We start from the raw sequence: 20,092 nt of genomic DNA, 5'->3' as shown, positions 1-20,092 counted from the left end.
CCGCGCGGCCCACCACTGGGGTCCGTGCCGGGGCACTCGGGGGTTGGGGGGGACAGCGACCTCCAAGGGACTCTCGTGGATTCCACAAGAACAACTTCCAGTCCAGCCACTAACAGTGGCCAGAGTGGGGCGAGCGCTGCGCGGCACACACAGACCCCCGCGGCCAGTCCCACTCCTGCCCCACACAGCTGAGGGGGACAGACGGGCACGTGCGTGAGCCACCGTGCCTGAGACAAGGGTTGTCCTTGGGGAGGACACGGGCCTAGCGAATGCCTAAGTCCCCTGCGGGGCGGGAGAGGAGAAGGTGGCACCTGCCCCGGAAAGGAAGTGGGGAGAGCGGGGCGCCAGGCAGGGGGCAGAAGGGACCCTGGAATTAGCGGTGGTGCAGCCACGTCTGCAGGAAACCTGGGACACAGGGTGGCCGCAGCCACGCAAACACAAGACGGGGGAAGGCCAGGCCGTGCGGACACTCGAGGCAGTCAAGGACCTCGTGGTGACGCCACCAAACAGTCACGAGAGGAGGCAGCCAGCGACCAGGGCAGCGGCCCCGAGCTCTGGGCCGACCCTGTGTCTTCCACACCCACCGGAAGGTCAGCATATGGAGTAAGCGGCCGCTTCCCGACGGGGCCATCAAGTGGGTCCCGTCACTATCCTCTTCCCAAGCAGCTGGTAAGCGGCAGGGCCGGAAGTGGATTCAGACCAGCAGAGTCCACAGTCCTGCCTGTGGGCACCGGGCCACCCGGCCACGCCAAGCACACCATGCTGCACCCCAGCCACACCGTGGAGCCGTGAACCCCAGCTCCACGCACGTGGCAGCACATGCCACGTGCAGGGTGAGGAATCATGGATATCACGAGGAATCATGGGACCTGGTGGATGTGGGACAGATGTGGGGAAAGATGGCGGAAAAGAGAGACCACTGAGCAGGCCACGGCAGGAGCTGAATACAAGAAAAAGCCAGGTTCTGACAGGCAGTAGGGAAGACACATTTCAGAGGAATGGAGAGAATTCCGACACCAAAATGTACACAGCCATGGCCTCAGGGAGGACTCTTCCAGAGAGAGATTCCGGGGCTAGCCTGCGTCCACAGCTCTCCGTGTTGCTGGAATCCAGTGTGTTCCCTCCCCTGCCTCACGCGGGATGCGATGCGCAACCCTGCACTGCGAGTAGGGACCAAAGTCTCCGCCGACTACCCACGGGGAGCACGCTGACGGACAGAGGCTCACGCGAGTCAGATCTGAGCTGCAGGGAGGAGGGGCACCATGCAGGCTCCTTCACTCAAGCCCATGAAGGAGCGTGGGCTTCTCAAGCATGGGCTTGAGTGAAGGAGCATGAAGGAGGTCGGGTGCTTTAATCAGGTGGAGGTAGGGGAAGCCTGGGAGGCGCCTGTGGGGGGCGGGGGGCACAGGGAGCCGGAAGCGCACAGAGAGGGCATGTGGCGGGAAGGACGATGCCACCCGGCGAGAGCTCTGACCCAAAGGAGGGCGGACGAGGGGGCAGCTAAATGGGGAGAGGAGATACAGCACAGCCTAAACCTCAGGCGCCCCTCCCTGAGGAGCTGGCCAGGGACACCCACAGCGCCAGGGCACAGCAAGAAGGAGGCACAGGGGTGGCAGGGACCCCGAGAGCACAGTCAGGAAGTGAACAGAGCGGGGTCCGGGCGGCAGGGGACCGACCTAGGAGAAGATGGACTGACACAAAGTCATGAGAAAGCCTTTGACACATTCTTCCCACAACCCTGGAGTCCAGACACACAGCTCTGGGGTACAGAGTAAGCGGGGTCAAGAGCGCCTGTGGTCGGAGGACAGACGCAGGTGGGAGGGAGCTCAAGTTCATCCCCGACAGTCCCGGTCTTCCCAGTGAACGGGAGCCTCACATCGCTGTGACTGGGCAACGCGAGCCCAGAGCACCGTCAGGCCTGGCCCCGCTCACAGCAAGCTCCAGAGCTCTCCTCGGCCACGGAGACCTGGCAGGGGGTGCGGGCGGCCCCCCACTCGGCTAGCCATGTGCCAGCGCTCCCAGATCCGCGCACTCCGGCCCCTCTGAAGGATCGAGGACGATGGCCTCCCGGGCACATGTGCTCCCCGTGGATGCGAAGGTACCTCTCCACGACCACGAAGACAGTTACATGAAAACAATCCTCCCGTGTGGTGGTTCCCCTCTCCACCACAGAGGCCAGAATCACTGAACTGGCTGCTGGATGTACGGCAAGTGGAGGCTGGGGCCGAGGATACGGGACGGGGAAGAAAAAGAAGTTAAGGTCCAGCGTTTTTGCCATTTGAGAAGCTTAAGAACAAAACAGTTGTCTACGCAAAAAGCGGCTGTGAACAGCATCAACTTCGTCATGCTGTGATCGCCCCACCTACCTTCCCCCCTTCCTGGGCTGCAAAACCGAGATTATCAGGGTGAAACAAGAAGTTACCTTCCTAACTTGTTAGATTTCACAAACGAATGCATGGTAACCTTTAACATTTCTACACAGACAAAACGTGGCTTTCTCCTAAATTCAAATAAAACTGCAGGAGGGACCTGCGGTAGACACGTGTTAACCAAATGTGTCCTTGGAGACTGGCTTCTGAAGGAAGGGGCCATAAAATCCTAACACTCACTAAAAGACAGAGAATCACTTTAATTCCTTTTTTTTTTTTTTTTTTGCCCCTGCGGTATCTCCTCTTTGAAATGCAGAGGAAATTTCAAATTCAGCCAAAATTACAAGTATATGATTATGGACAGCACATGGCAGTTATTACTCTAAGAGAATCTGCTACGATTTAGGGATAAACCTGTGGGAAACAGTATAAAGGAAAAGCCATTTTTATAAAATAAACAATGCTACCTGGATGCCCCGTGCACCACCGTCATCGTTTTGAGTGCGGGCACGCAGGGACACTCAGGGAGAGGATGGAAGCCTGGCTCCTCTGGGGCTCATTTGACACTTGAGGACCTAAGCCTCTTGCTTCTTTCTTCGTAAGTACTTGCGTACAGGATTTATAAGGCCACAGATGAGATATTATAAGGAAACTTTAGCCGTTATTCCTATCGTTAAATTTTAATTTCAGACTAGGTGGCACACACACAGTACGACACTCACAAAGGCACATTTTCATTTGTTCTCAGGCGTCGGGCTATCACAGTAAAACTGAGAATTACCACTCCAGGAGGCTGCGTCGGAAGCAGGGCAGGTCTGTGGTCCTTTATTCTTGCGCGCTCACTGTTCTCTCTCCTCTGGTCTCCCATTCCACGACACACTAACGGGCCTCCTCTCCTTCCTCCCCGCCTCGAACCATAGCGTCCCTGCTTATGCTGTCGCTCTCTTTCTTCGAATTCAAGCAACGCAGCTTTGGCTTCGGCTGAAAGCTCTATTTGAAAAGATGCACAAGCGTTAGAAACCTTCAAAGAGCCTAAACTTGATACATGGGGAGAAAACGGGAAAGATACATGAGGCAACGAAAGTAACGTGATCAAGTGTCTCACCCAGAGCAGGGAACTAAACTAGCAGCGAGCAGGGTACGGCCGCCCGGGACAGACACCCTAAAATGAAGACATGCTTTTCCCGGTGGAGGGGGTAGTAAGAGACGTAGCCCCCTGCAAAGTTCACGTCTTTTCATTGGAGACCACAAAACTGTGCGGAGGGAAACTAAAACGAAGGGGCTGAAGTTAGGTTTAACCGCTGCTCTCAAACTGCCGCGGACGCTTTCTCTTTCACGGACAGCAGACAGTGCTGGGGAGGACCTGGGCCCACCAGGCCCACACCAGTACAGCTTCTCAGTGAGACCAGTCCAGGTATTATAAAAGCACCGTGGCACACAGACGCAAGATGGATAACAAATAAATACAACAGAGTCCTGTTTGTTCTGATTTAAACGAAACTATTAATGACATCACCCTGAAATCAAAGGATTAATTTCATACAGTGGAAAACTCATTTAATGTGATCATTCCAGATTACTTAAAAAGACCTTTACTCTGTGGGAAAAGGTTTACATCCATGCAGTCTGATACGGAAGCTGTATCAAATGAGAGCAAAGTCACAAAAGAAAAAACTCATTACTGCAGACACCTGTGGGACCCCTTTCCCCCCCCCCCCACTTTAAGGCTATAAAAACACGGACTGTGGCCCTAAGAAACCTGAGCTGGCCCCTTTTTCTAAATCCCTAGAAGAAAAAAGCTGACTTTTCAAACACAGTTCCTTTATTTTACAATACTGTGTAAATTGTGGTATCTTAGGTTAACAAACGTACACCTTCTAAAGGTTTCACTGAATCGTAACAGGGGCACTGTTACACCTTCTTCCAGAGTGAAGGACGAAATTTTAACCATTACCAGTTTTAGCTCCTACCTTGGGTTCCATAATCTCCAAACTCCTCCAAAATCTCTAAGCCACATATTTCCTTGATTTTGTTTTTATGGTATTCCCCTCCCCTTCAAATAAATCTAGACCCTATTCAAAAGAAAATTTAATCTCTTCTTAACAAGCACAGACTTTTATTCTAATCTTGACTACATGATCGGTTCACATACACATTTTATGCGGTGAATCAGCAATTATTTTTCTAGTGGTTCGAAGTGTCAAGATTAATTTCACTATCCCCAGTAATAAAATGGTTTCAAATGACATCTTTAATCAGCAAGTAAAAATGCTTTCCTCCAATTGAGACAAGCTGTCACAAAAGGTCACCAAAATATGACAGGATGGAAATTACATTTGTAACTTCAACTGAAATGTTAATTTCCTCTTAAGTGTTTTCTGGACTAGGGCCATATTCTAAAGGAGAGGGGCACAGCTCAATGCAACAAAGTTTTACGTTTGTATTGTCCTAAAAACGTGCTTAAACGTGCTTAGAAAAAACATCTTCATACAAATAATTTTATAATAGTTGGACTAATACAAGTCAATATTTATAGAATACACAGCTTACTGGGCGAAACGGAAATAAATGATGGTCTGAATTTATTTTTACAAGAGAACTTGAATGAAGAAGTTGGTAACACCCTTGCGTGCAAGACAAGGACCATCACGTGAACTGAAGGCCGTACCTACTGCTGGCACTAACGGTCTTCAACTGTTTATTATTAGATGAAAATACCATTCCCACAGATCCTCCGCGTTAAACAAAATTAACGAAGGACTTTATTTCAAGAGAGCATTATTTAGACATAAGAATGTTCTTTAGGCTAAAGCAATACACTGTAATTTAACACATGACACGTGCCAGTGAAACTTAGAAGATTGCAAAATCTAGATGCCTAGTCCTAGATTAATGGATGAAAACAGGCCAGGCTAAAATGAACATTGTCTTTCACATACTGCTGTCCTGCTTTCAAAAACAACCTCAGGCCCACCTCCCAGGGCAAAGACCTGGCCGCTCTGAACTTCTGTGCCAGGACTTTAGGAAAACCAGTCACTGGCCCCCACTATCTAAAGATGGCTTTTGACGTTTCCATTCAAGATGCATCACTCCCTTACATACGTATGTTCTAGAAGCCCTGATCAGCTGGCTTTTGCAGATGAGCGAGGCCCTCACAGCCTACGGCATCCTCTGTGTGGAATGAGTGACATCTATCTGCTAAGCACGCAGCTTTGTACCACCCTCGGGGAAACTCAGAAACGGTCACACTTTCTGGAAGGTTCAGTTTCCAGATTGCTGGCTGAGCTCCTAACCTACATGAAAGCCCAAATCTCCACCTGAATTCCAAGTCCACACCAATGACTGTGTGGAGTCCAGTGACTGTGCAAGGCTCCGTAGCAGCCAGACCGTCAGTCACGAGCCCACGCTCTCCCCAGTGAAGGGCGGCGCTGCCTGTCTGAGCGCAGGGAGGACGGCAGGAGACCCGCACCCTGCTAGGCTCTAGCCAGCACTCGCTACCCACGTGAGCACCACAGGGTCAGAACAGGGGTGCCAGAGCATGGCCTCATTCTTCTTTTTAAAGAGTGGAGTGTTCTCAACACCCCAATTCTATCACAAACTGATCTTTATTTGTATTCAACATGTTAAAAGACGTCATCTGTCTAGAAATACATATCATACGAGATGACATATGGACTATGGTAGCAAGATATTTTAACTCCATTACAAAGAGTGAGGAGCAGCATGATACAGTCAAACAAACTTAAGTATTTCTACGCAGAAGCTGAACCTGACGTTTCTATCACCAGGGGCACACAGACAAACACAAATTTCTAGCTTACCAAATGCTGTAGCAGCTGCTCTTTCTCTATCGATATTTTCTTATATATAAAATTAACCATGGGTGGGGGGGGGCAAGGTAACAAGGGAGCTCACTGTTTTAGAAAAACAGTCTTTACATGGACAGAAAAATCCCTTTGTACTGGGACTAAGCCTGAGTTAGTAGAAAGCTCATTTTTCAAACACTAAGCTTTCGGACGCAGGGCTCACGAGTATGGAGCATTTAAGCACCATCTTCTCCTACCTTAGTACCTGGCCCAATTTGTACAACCACACTTAAACCTCACTTCTTCATGTTTACAAGAAATGGTTAAGTGTCCAAACCGTTTATGCCCACAGTCCCTCTGCCTCTAAAACCTCCAGACTCCGTCCCCATGTCTCCCAGGTCTCCAGCTTGCCTACCGCTAACCCCTTCTGGCCTCTCCTCTCAGGAGGTACAAATGACCTGAAAACAGCAAACCGAGGCAAAAGTCCTGAGACACAGGAATGAAAGCAACACAGAGAGTGAGCACGAGCAGGCTGGACACCTCAAGATGTGAGGTCAGCGCCTGGGCAGGTACCATGCACAGAAACACGGCCCTGGCCGAGGCCAGGAGGTGGGCGGAGGCACGGAGGTTCAGGACAAGGCCCCTCTGGGGCCTCGCGGGTGACTCCCCGCCCTCAGAGCCTGCAGCTACCCCGTGCGTGATTTCATACACAAGTCCCCCAACTTGGGGAACAACGCCACAGCCGCTACAGGGCTGCAGCAACGGGACGAGTCGCCCCCACGCCCCGCCACTGCCCTAGCGAGGTGCTGCCCGCTGCCCACCGCCCTCCGGTGCCCAGCCAGGGGCACCCCTCTCCCCAGCCCACGCCTAAGAGACCTGCTCTGGTACGTGTTACCAGCTCCTCCTGCTGACGGTACAGTGTTTTTCTCCCATCCTCCTATTCGAAGACTCTTTTTGCCTCATCTCCTTTTACCCAAGGCCAACTTCAGACCCTCTTTCTTAGAAACTTAATGTTTTCCTGCTTCAGACAAACTGGCAACTTTATAGCCTAACTAGAGAAAAGGCCAGGGGACTCCCGGCCCAAAAGGCAGAGGAGGAGGGACTCGGGGCGGAAGCAGTAGAGAGCGCAAGAGTCTAGCAAGCTCTCTGTAGAGCTCACTTAGCGAAGTGACACGGGGAGACTGGCTCATTCTCGACGGTTAACCTGCACACCACGGGAGCCCGGGGTCCTTGTGCACAATTCACACCTGCCGCTTATGGACACAGGCTCATGTTTCAACTAAAAATGGCTAATAATGGTTTAAGAATTAATAAACATAGTAAGTGAGGGTTACTTTCTTGATTTTTATTTGATATTTTTATGTGAGCCCTCTGCCCTTCCATCCCTCACCTCCACCCCCGGAATTCGGTACCAAATCTCAGTGGTTCTCAAAGCCCGGGGTCCAAAACAGCAGGCACAGTGGCACCTGGGAACTGAGCAGAAACACAACTTTCCTGGGCAGCACCTGAAACCTACTGAATCGGAAGAGCCGGCAGTAGGTCTAGGAATCTGCGTTCTAACAAGAATTCTAGGTGATTCTGTGCTCACTCAAATCCAAGAACCGCTGCTTTATCCTCTGTAATGGACACTGGGAAAAGCCGTGCCAGGTGGAGGGGGAATACGGATGCAGGCTCTCTGCTGATCCACAATGACCTGCTGTCCATCTTTAGAAGCAGGGTTTGCGCAGAATGATTGTTCAGCTGATTACGTCTGAACAAGTAACTCAGGAAACACTGAGAGGAATGGCTGGCAGAAAAAGAAAACCAAAAGAACGGTTATAATGACACTAACAGGTACAAAATACAGACTGCATGGTCCGGAATTAGCCTGGAGACCTCGTGTGACTCAAGAGGGTCAAAGGGCCCTGCACCGCCCCCACAGCCCCTGCCCGGAGCCGGCCAGGAACTGCATACTACGCAGGAGAGCAGGCCTAGGCCATCGACTCCAAAAGAAAAGCTATTAAAAAAATAAGCAATCAAATATTTTATTCAAACACTTTTAATCCAGAAAAGTCACTTTTGCAGAATGACTTTTACAGCACCATAACTCAGCTCTCACCTCACACCGACCATCCACTCTCTGGATGGCCATGCATAATAATCCATAAAGTCAATTTTTTTTAACTTATTTAATTAATCATAATAGTACTATGGAGGAAGTCGAAATGGGAGTGAAGAAGGATGGGAGACAGGCAAAAAAAGTTACCCAAAGTTTCTGGAATGTTCCTTCTCTCTCTAGTTACATCTGAGAGCCTAATAATTGTTCCTTCTTTCCTTTCAGTTTTGAAACGCAATCGTCCAGATTCTTCATCATCATCATCTTCCTCATCTGATTCTTCTTTTATGTCCTTCTGTAGTTCCAAAGTTTCCATACCTCCCTATAATGCAGACATAGAAAACAAAAAGGGAGACTGAGTTCACTGACATTCTTTTGAATTAAATACTGAAAAATGATTATATATAAATATATAGATTTTAGGATGTAAAGATGCTGCAAAATGTTCCATCACAAGCCCATGTGAAACCCTAAACCAATATCAGGAACAAATGATCTCAAACACTAAAACTAAAGTTAGAAAGAGTTCAATTCCTGCTTGCAAATAACGTACAAACTCTACATATTGTTACTTCTCCTTCTGACAGAAAACACACGAATTTCAAAAGTCCCTGGTGGCCTCACGTCTGACCCAGATGCCAGCAAAGTTCAGTGTGTTCACTAAACCAACCCTGGGGCTCCAGGAGTTAGCAGCATACGTCTCCCCGCCCTCGCTCCCTTCCCGTCACACGGGCTTGACGCATGCAGTAATCCCGGACCCCGTGCACCAGGACTTCCAAACCTGCTGCTGCCAGGCTGCTGAGTTTCTCCAGCCTCCCCAGCCTCCGCCTGCACTCTGCCCCTTCTGCTCCGCTTGCCATCAGGGCCAGCGCACCGCCGCCACCGGCCTGGACCACCACACCAGCAGAGCTTTTTTTTTCCTTTCCAGTCACACTAAAACCAGCTTTCATCTCCTATTTTATTATATCAGTATTCCTACACAAATACTGCCTAATCTAGTTCCAACTAAAAGTAATCTTCATCAGCAATTCTTACTTGATCACGAATATTCCTTTTATGCTACCGATCACTTTTCACCTTTTACTAGGTCTCAGTGACCTACTGGGAGAGAATAAGATAGGTACTTACCAAGTGCCAGGGTCACTTAAAATACTTTTTGTAAACATAAGAAAACAGAATTTGACCCTTTATTCTCATGATTCATAATTTTAAATGTCCTTTACTCTTAAGAGAAACAAAAATGAACTACTTCATTAGAAAATGCGCAAGAAAAAATTTAACATAACCCCAAAATTTCACAATTTCTGTGAAAAAAGGTCAACTGCAAATGCACACACTCATGCTATACATACTGCAAGTCTCTACACATCTTCAGGAGTTCAAACGCCTGAAAACACAAGGATGAATGTAAACTAGAGGTTAAGCCTAATGACAGTGACACCACCTCTCAGTACTGACGCTTAGTACAGCAGGGGAATTTTAAGTACCAAAGTCTTGGTACTTTGTTGGTTTGGCATTTGATATTATTCCTGCCGTACGGAATATGTGAAACCCATGAGCAACTTGCACGAAGGGCCCAGCTGGGTCTGGGCGGCACTGTGCGCGCCAGTCGAGGGTAAACTCATTGACAAACACTCTTCTCTGTGTCCATATGCTCCAGACCAGCGCTTCTCAAACGTCACGTTTATCCCCATCACCGGGAATCCCGTTTCAGTGCAGATTGTGATGCCACAGGTCCGCAGGTGGGGCCTGAGACGCTCCATCTCTAACATGCTCCATGTGAAGCTAACACACTGGTCCACACACCACGCTTAAGGCCACAGAGGAGGAGAAGAAATGGCCACCAATAAAGCAAAGATTCTATTTACTGTAACAGTCATTTCTAATTCAACCATTAAGAGTTAAGTAATTTCAGTTCAAAGACCTTCCAAGCAAGTTTAAGTTTAACATAAAACATGACAATACTGAAACTAATAAAGTTTATTCTGCATCCAAATCTCCACCAAAGAAATCTAAAGAGAACAAGGATGAGTTGAAAATTCTTTACTTGAAACAAACCCTACAACCCACCAACAAATCCAGTCTATGACCCGGCATACCGCATTCCCAGATACTTATCCAAGAGAAACGATCATTTATGTTCATGTAAAAACCTGTAGGAAAATATTTACAGCTCTCTTCTGGATCAGCAAAACTGGATCAACAGTATGTGAACAGACACATAAAGTGGGTCCATCCAACGCTCCTGAGCACTAGCAAGGGCTAAGCTATCGATACATGCGTGGGGTGAAGGGGCAAAGGCGTGCGGGCCGCGAGAGGTCAGGTGATATGCTGCAATGAGTCCGTGCGCAGGATGCTCTCCCAGAGAAAACACCATACTGGTTGCCAGTGGTCAGAAACGGAGGGAAGGCAGGACTACAAAAGCACAGCATAAGGTGGAATTCCCAGGATGCAAACTTGTGGTACAAGTGTCCCACTAAGCCCGAAACTACTTCAAGGCCTACACACGCCCTGAAGCAGCCCCACCTGCCTCCACTTCGGGGCACTTAACAACCTTCACCAAGCCGGACTCCTGCCTTCGGGCACTGGTCACTGCCTCTTACTCTAAATACTGGGCTCAAAAAAAAAGAAAAGAAAAAAAGCATCTCTTTTAGCCAAATGATTTACAGGACGGAATAACCTATCTGCCAAAATGCTGACTTTCTCGGCAGTTCTTAACAAGTACTAGCTAGTATTCCATGCACAAGTAAAATTGCAATGAAAACTGGTGTTGGGGGACAAATAATCACCAAATTATCCTAAGATTTTATTGTGTAAGAAGCTAAATATGTGTATATCTGTGATCTCCTTATTAGGCTCTTCCAAAAATACTCAAAGGTTTAATTTTAGCTACTTAGTTATGCTGAAAACCTGAAAGCCTTAAGTATGACTCTCAGCAGAGGGCACACATAAAAACCACTGTGAAAGCTCTTTACAGACAAGTCAGATCTGATCACATCCAGCTCACCCTTGGACCACACAGGTAGGAAACGGACAGGTCCACATATATGTGAATTCTGCTGGATAAATACAGTACTACAGAGGTACCTGGGGGCTCACTCGGTTGGGCGGCGGACTTTGGCTCAGGTCATGATCTCACGGTTCATGCGTTCAAGCCCTGCACTGGGCTGTGCTGACAGCTCAGAGCCTGGAGCTGCTTCAGATTCTGTGTCTCCCTCTTTCTCTAACCCTCCCCTGCTCACACTCTGTCTCTCTCTCAAAAATAAATTTTAAAAAAATTTAAAAAATTTTAAATACAGTACTATGAACATGTTTCCCTTATGCTTTTTTTTAAAAGTAAGTTCAGTGCTGTCCCAAGGCAAAGCTTGAACTCACAACCTTGAGATGAAGAAAGACCTGAGCAGAGATCAAGAGTCGGGCGCTTAACCGACTGAGCGACCCAGGTGCCCCTCCTTATGATTTCCTTAATAACATTTCTTTCCTCCGGCTTACTTTATTGTAAGAATATAGTGTATAACATAGATCACATACAAAATACGTGCTAACGGACTATTTCTGCTATCAGTAAAGCTCCTGGTCACAGTAGGCTCTTAGTAGCTAAGTTCTGGGAGAGTCAAAAGTAAGTGTTACAAGCAGATTTTCAGCTGAGTGGGACCAGCACCCTGACCGCAGCATTGTTCACAGGTCAACTGCTGACATAAAGAATTAGAAAGTCCAATTCTGGCAAGACCCAGGCCTGCATATGTTTTAAGCTCTCCAGCTAATTCTGAAATGAACCTGTGATGTCTCAGTGCTGTGAAAGATAATTCAGAATTCTGTCCCAAACCCAAGGGGGGGAAAATAGTTCTCTGAAACGTGGGGGGGAGAGGGAGCATCAGAGAAAAGTACACAGAATACTGTTTTAAAACACTTCCCAAAAGTTTTAATGATTACAGAATAGCTGATAGAGAATAATTATTATATCATGAAATACAAATACAAATTGAATACAAATTCTAATTCTACCAACAGTGGTAAATGACAAGTTGGAAAGATGGAGCAAACTGTGCAATAACTGTAAGAAAATTACAGACCAATATCCTTTATAAATACAGACACAAAATTCCTTAAAAAAATAAAAAGCACAACGAAGCCAGCAAATAATAAAAGGAAAATATATCACAACCAACTGAGGTAGCCAGAGCCAGAAGCACAAGGGTGACTTAACATTCAAAAAAAAAACAATTAACAAATCTTGGAGACTAATTCCAAATACACATAGATAGCACCCCTGCCCCCAAGCCTTCCTCCGGAGGTGAATTTCAGGTCTTCCCCATGTCTTCACAGCAGACCACGCCCACGCCCCACCGACCCCTCCCGCCTTAGGGACTTGCCTCCAAAGAACAGGACAGACAACAGGAAAGACAGCCCTTTACAGACGTGCGCCTACAAGCAGCAAACATGACCTGACCACATGATCAAGGCTAACACTGCCAGGGTCCTGGACCCAGAGGTGTGATGGATGAGAAGGGCACTGAACCTCTGTGGTAGTCTGTCCAAAAACCCTGAACTCCTGTCTAATCATGAAGAAACTACCAGACAAGCTCAGCCTGGAGGCAGTCTACAGGCTACCTGGCCAGGACACCTTAGACTGTCACAGTTGTGAAACACAAGCAAAGACTGACAACCTATCACAGAGCAGAGGAGACACAACAGTGTGGTCCCCTAGATGGGATCCCGAAACAGAAAGAAATAACTAAAAATTTGTGTAATGGAAATAAAGTCTGGAGTATAGTTAATACAGCCTTTTTAAAATCAATTTAACTCACATTAATAAAGCGAAGGATAAAAGCCACAGGAGTATCAACAGATTCAGGAAACACACTGACAAAATTCAACACTCATTTCTCATCTTTAAAAGAATCTCAGCAAACTAGGTAGAGAAAAGAGCTTCTTCAATCTGATAAAAACAAAGCACACAAACCTCCAGTGAGCTTGTATTACGTACTTCGTGGGACCCCGAACACGTCCTCCGCCATCACGAACCAGACAAGAATGAAGGCCTCTGGCACCTGTACTCTACACAGTCCTCGAGGCCAGTGAGGTCAAAGAAATAAAAGGGCCACACGATTGTTAAGATATTAGTTTTCCCCGGATTTGGTGGAAAGATACAATGCATTCTCTATCAAAATCCCAATCAGATTTTTAATAGATCTCGGCAATCAGTTACGGAATTTATATGGAAATTCAAAAGACCTAGAACAGCCAAAACAAGCTCAAAAAGCCAGACAAAACTGGTGGATTTGCAGTACCTGATTCCAGGCCACAGCAATTGAGAGTGTAATGCCAGCCGGGGAATAAAAGGGCCCCAGACGGGAGACGCACGTACATGCCCTCCACGGAGCAGCCACAGGCAGTGCGTGCATACGCACGGACACGTGTACTCTCTACGTGGAGGGTGCAGACACAAATTATAAAGACAACCCATGTTTTAAAAGACTAAAAATGGACGTGAAGAAGACACAGAAGTCCAACAAGCAGCACATGGAACAGCACCCAACATCATTAGTTATCAAAGGAATACACTAAAGTCACGGCGACACACCCAGTCAGAGGACAGAACGGGAAAGTCAGTGTCAAGTGATGAAGCACAGAGACTCTCAGGCATGAGCACTGGGAGTACAAAACGAAACCACCTCTCTGGGAAACCATTTGGTGGTTTCTTCTAGAATTAAACATGTTTCTACCATGCCTCAGTAATCCCATTCCTAGTTAATGCCAAGGAAAATGAAAAGATATATCCACTAGAAGGTATGTAAAGAATTCCTTATATCACTGTACTCATGATTAAAAAAAAAAAAAAAAGGAAACCCAAATACCTGTCTATTATCAGGGGACTGGACAAATACGCACATTCATAAAGTGGGATGAACTAGCGACACACACACACAGAGCTACTGGGATGAGTTCCCAAAATGTCCTGTTGAACAGAAGAGGCTACACAGAGTCATCATTACACACAGCGGGATTCCATCTGTGTCAAGACTAGGAAAGACTAATTTCAGGTGACAGTAAGAAACCCCGTTTGTCTCTGTGGTGTCAGGACTGACTAGAAAAGAAAGAGGGAACTTTCGGGGGTCACAGAACCACTTCTTACCAAGGAAGATGGTAACGTGAACAAACACAGGTCTCAAAACACTGGACCGCTCGCGGCAGATATAAATGGGGTCACAATTTTAACAGTAAATATCTGCAATAGCGCAGAGATGTGTGTAAGCTTCTGCCACTACCTCTCGTCGGCACGGGCACAGCACCTGGAACGGCAAGGCTGTTTACACCACGTCTGAAGGCCAGGGCACAGGTGGCACGGAGGGGCGGAGAGTCAGAAGGGCTTGGCGCTCATGTTCGTCATTACATCTTTCTAATTTGGTGCCAGTACAGGGATTTCTTTGTTCTCACCAAGCAAGGACATTCAGTAAATAAAGGAGGCGCCCAAAGCAGGCTTTTCCACTGAAATTACTCTTTAGTTGCCTAATCCAGATTCCAATATACACTTAACTACCACTCCTGGAAGGCAGTCCTCTGAAGAACTAACTATAAGCTGCCAAGCGGCCCCGAGCCCGTCACACGAGCTGCAGGAGCGCAAAGGGCCAGTCCATCAACACCCTGCCCACATCTAAGGAAACGGGAGAAACGCTGGAAAGATATGGGAACACGGTATGACTGCGGATTAGAAGTGTTACTCCTCTCTGAGGGCTCCATGCTCTCTGAAAGCAAAAGCTATCAAACGGTCCTCAAACGGCACATGACACCTACTTTTCACCACCTCAAATAATATCACGCCCACAAGTTTTCAATAAAGATCTTCTAGGCTGAGTGATATTCATGACTCTATTTTAAGAAAACAAGCCCGGGGCGCCTGGGTGGCTTAGTCGGTTAAGCTTCCGACTTTCGCTTTGGTCATGATCTCGCGGTTTGTGGGTTCGTGCCCCGCGTCGGGCTCTGTGCTGACTGCCAGCTCAGAGCCTGGAGCCTGTTTCAGAGTCTGTGACTCCCTCTCTCTCTGACCCTCCCCTGCTCTCTCCTAGAAATAAATAAAACATTAAAAAAAAAAGAAAACAAGCCCAAAATATGTGTTGTGAGGGGAAAGACCAGCACTTTCCCTGCCTCCAAGAAGGACCATTTAAAGTCCTGAGAGCAAAGAAAATTATACACAATTTTTAGTCAATACAAAACAAGCAACATAAACAAGGTAAACTTCAACCCTCAGGGATAGAAGCAGAGTAAAGGAAATATAATTAAAACTACATTACAAATACAGATACAGCAAATATGTAAATACGAACATATTAAAAATATTTTAAGCAACATAAACAAGACAGACTTCAACCATCAGAGCCAAAGGATAAGAAAGTAAATGTATGGGGCGCCTGGGTGGCTTAGTCGGTTAAGTGTCCGACTTTCGCTTGGGTCATGATCTCGCTGTTCGTGGGTTCGAGCCCGGCATCGGGCTCTGTGCTGACTGCCAGCTCAGAGCCTGGAGCCTGTTTCAGTCTGTGACTCCCTCTCTCTCTCTGACCCTCCCCTGCTCACGCTGTCTCTCTCTCTCTCTCCTAGAAATAAAAAAAAAAAAAAAAAAGAAAGTAAATGTATGAGTGGCTTTTTAAAACTATTTTCAAATACTAAATTTAAAATTAAATTATGGGATATACAGCTTAAAAGAAAAAAAAGCAAATACTATGCCTTGCAACAGACGGCATAAAACCAGAGTAAACTATTTAATCTGGAATAGACTTTCTGTTCTATAAAAAGATCCATACTGAAATCGACCCTTAAAAGGTTTCACGTGAGAGGTAACTACAACTAGAAATCACAGGACTTAACAAGTGCAATCTGGTTCTTTGCCTTACAAATTGTAGGGTCAAAATTTTAGCTACCTTTTATTCCCCCTTTGATAAAAGTTACTTTGCTCATAGCAAAAATATCTTAAAATATTTGGGGTACAGGGGCACCTGGGTGGCTCAGTCAGTTAAGCAGCCAACTCTTGATTTCAGCTCAGGTCAAGATCTCAGGGTTGTAAGTTTAAGCCCCGCATAGGGCTCTGTGCTCAGGGCGGAGCCAGCTTCGGGTCTTCCATCTCCCTCTCTCTATACCTTCCCCCTCCCCGCGCCCCCCCCACCAGTGTGCATGCTCTCTCACAAATAAATGTTAAAAATGTTTAATAAAATAAAAAATAAAATATTTGGAGTACAAAGTATCAAATAATCCCGCCATCTAGAGGTAATCACCATCACCGTTTTTATCTTTCTACCCTTTCAGATGTTGAGAGTCACACACACACAGATATGCAAAGTCACGGGAAACTAGGGGAGGAACTGTATCATCTTGCTCTTTTCACTTCACATGCCCAACAGAGCCAGGCACCATCTGGTAAACCTACAGCCCCCACCACTTACCCTTCTAGAAAAATCTACGTTGGTTCCATTTACTCTCAAGGCTGCAGACGAGTAAGCAGAGCCCAGATCTTTGAACACATCTTGGACGGACTCTTCTGGATGACTTGTCAAGGTGGAGTTACGGAGCCAAAGGACCTGAAGGCTCTGGGTACTGTCAAGAACAGTGAAGGGTGTGTGATGTACCCTTCCTGCAAGCTAATGAGGTAGCCAGCCACTGTTCCATGGAGGCGGGGAGAGGACCTGAGATACTAGTCACGGTCGAGAACGACGACGCATTACTCTGACCCAGAGCAGTGGCATTTTGGGGCCAGTGCCCTGAGCCAATTCCCAGTGTGCCCTGTGTTACAGGCGGGAGCCAGGGGTTGGGGGCCCCCGGTGAGCTCTAACGAACAGAACTGCATCTGCCACCGCCCCACGGGAAGACACCCTCTCGACCTTCGTGCGCCGCACGAACACCTGTGACCGGACAGTGGCCAACCAAGGGGCAGCCAGCACTCCACCCACACCATACGCAGCCGTGAGGGGCCCTGGAAGACAGCCCCTTGGCAGTGAGCACTTCTGAAATCTCCCTCAACTGAATGAGACTGTACCTGACCAGTAATTTTGATTTTTGCCAGTATTAAAAAATGTTAAAATTATCCATTTTGTTTTAATGTTTATTTTACTCAATATATTTTATATATTTAATGCTCATTTGCTTACCTTATTTTTGGATTACTTTCTCATACTCTTATTTACTCTTCTTTCTATAGGAGTGCTCATCTGTATATACTGGGTATATTTAACTCGTACATACTGAATATATTAACTTTACTAAATATATTAATTCTTAGCCTCACATGTAAATATTTCCCCGTATTTGTCATTTGTCTAAACTTCTTTATAGTGTTTTGGGATAGTTACACATAATCAAATCACTCTTTTCCTTTTTGACTTAAAAAGGCCTTATTACCGGGGCGCCTGGGGGGCTCCGTCAGTTAAGCATCTGACTTAAGCTCAGGTCATGATCTCATGGTTCATGCGTTTGAACGTCAGGCTCTGCTGACAGCTCAGAGCTTGGAGCCTGCTCCGGATTCTCTCTCCTTTCTCTCTCCTCTCTCCTCTCTCTCTCTCTCTCTCTCTGCCCCTCCCCTGCCTGTGTGCTTTCTCTCTCAATCTCACTCAAAAATATATACTTATAACAAAAAAAAGGTCCCATTACCAAGAACACAATAGTTATAAGCGAGACAATTTGGTGCTCATTTTTCCGCATTTTCTATCATGTCCTTAATAATAAAACTCCCAATTTTGAGTAAACACGCTGTCACCTAACAAAGCACTATATTCACCCATCTCCCTTGTTGTGGCTTACAGACACGTGGCTAAGGCCTAACGCATGAGACATTTACGAAGTGTCGTAGGAGAACTCAGGAAATGTGTCTCCAAAGGGCGAGCACAGTCCCTGTTTAGTCTCCTGCAATCAACCCACTAGCTGGATGCAGACCACGGTAAGAGCAGCAGCCCTAGAACTTACCATGGGAGTCTAGAAGTCTGGGTACCTGATTACACAGTGAGGTCTACACCAGATCTGAAACCCCCTATGGAATTTTTTGACATTAGTGAAAAATAAGCTTCTAACATTTGCTGAGTTTTCTCTTCTGCAGGTAAGCCTGAGGCCGTTAGGTCACCATTATTAAAATGATTTCTTCTGGGGCACCTGGGTGGCTCAGTCGGGTAAGTATCTGACTCTGGCTCAGGACATAATCTCACGGTTCGTGAATTCGACCCCCACGTCCGGCTCTGTGCTGACAGCTCAGAACCTGCTTTGGACCCTCTGTCCCCCCTCTTTCTCTCTGTCCCTCCTCCACTCCTGCTCGTTTGCACTCTCTCTCTCTCAAAAATAAACATTTAAAAACTGTTTTCTTCTATTACATTTACAGCTTGGTATGTGTATGGGTGCATGTTTGGTTATTTTACACTGAAATATTTAGTCAATCTGAGATTCATATTGTGATGTACAGGAGGAAATCTAACTTCTCCCCAAATGACTTAAACCTTAAGTATATCCGAAATACTCTGTCATATTAACACACACATCATGAGTTCATTTCCTTTAAGAAAATGCTCCTCCGAAGACATCACTTTCTTCAGAAGATACTTGAAAATAGGAAATCAAGATTCCCATTTTTTTAAATAACCCACTTTTGCTTTACTATTTTAATGAATACAGTTCAGAAATTAAGATCTAAAATATCCAGACCTATGAGACGTACAAAAGGCACTTCCAGAAGGCACCAGGCAATGGTAACACCTGTGATGCTTCGACTGCTTTAAACAACAGTAGTTCATACCTCCAGAAATCATCTGAAAATTAAAATCCACAAAAGCTTTTCTCATCCTAAACTATGCCATAAACAAAATATATTATCAGAGTGAGAAGACTATTACCTAAAATACTGAAGGAATAAATGATAGGCAAAAGTTAATGAAACTAATTTTCCAAATTCAAAGCACCACAAACTAATGAACAGGACACGAACTACCGGGTGCCCCTCTAAACCAAGTTCAGCACTTGGAAGGCTCTCAGCAGCCCCCTCCCCGCCCTTCCTCTCCTCTCCTCTCCTGGCTTCTTAAGAGTTCTTTCTGGGATGGGACGTCTTCTGCAACTGCAACGTCTTCTGCCCGAAGCAGCCCTCCCTGGTCTGACGCCGGCTCGCCCCAGGCTCTCCCCCAGGCACCGTGGTGAATGCACCTTCTCTGGGCACCCTGAACCTCAGCGCGGTGTCTCGTTACTGCCAGAACTGAGCAGTCCTAAGTAGAGGAAGCGCCTCTAATTTAACGTCTCTTTTAGCTTTGTCTTGGTTCCCTGTCCTGGTTCCTTTTACAACTGGAAAATCTGAGTAAAGAGTTCTCCATACTATTCTTCTATCTTTTCACTAAGCTTCAAATTATTTCAAATAGCAAGACACAGAAAGCACAAAAAGAAACATCACACTTAGCATGTCAGGGAGGAGAAGGGATTATGTGCTGGACAGTGTCTGTCCAGAGCACGCACGCTCACATACTGTCACAGTGCTGCGTCAGGGAAAAGAAGGGGTAAGTAAAATGCTTTATGTCTTGAGTTTCTAAAGCACTGGATAAGACCTAAAGTAAATAACCTAAAAGCCGGTCAGTGAAATACCACTTTTCATGATCTTTTGGAAAAAAAGCAGATATTAAGGAAAATAACTGAGGAAAAAAAGCATTAATAAGGAAAAAAAGTTTTAAAACCAACGGGTCCTAAGGCTATAGAATGGTTTTGTGGTTTCCATGCGTGACCCACAGGACAAGCTCAAAGGCTGGAAAACAGAATCTATGAAAGCTGGTGCTTATGCCACCTCTAGTCATCCAGATGACGTCTACTTCTCA

At 46.5% G+C, this 20,092-nt stretch overlaps 1 protein-coding gene across 2 annotated transcripts in view; it reads right to left on the bottom strand.

Moving 5' to 3' along the window:
* RBM33 (RNA binding motif protein 33) overlaps positions 1-20,092 on the bottom strand; it is a 118,373-nt gene that overhangs the window by 61,092 nt on the left and 37,189 nt on the right. For both annotated transcript variants that reach the window (XM_039230666.1, XM_039230667.1), the window contains exons 6-7: positions 8,421-8,592; positions 3,151-3,359 (exon numbers count right to left, since the gene is read on the bottom strand). In XM_039230666.1, the coding sequence (XP_039086597.1) occupies positions 3,151-3,359; positions 8,421-8,592 (381 nt within the window). The remainder of the gene's footprint in view (positions 1-3,150; positions 3,360-8,420; positions 8,593-20,092) is intronic.

This window comes from Hyaena hyaena, unplaced genomic scaffold, assembly GCF_003009895.1.
Source record: "Hyaena hyaena isolate Hyena2069 unplaced genomic scaffold, ASM300989v1 scaffold_50, whole genome shotgun sequence".
Taxonomy (NCBI): domain Eukaryota; kingdom Metazoa; phylum Chordata; class Mammalia; order Carnivora; family Hyaenidae; genus Hyaena; species Hyaena hyaena.
Note: the sequence above shows the minus strand (reverse complement) of the source record. Positions and strands in the feature narration are given on the sequence as shown.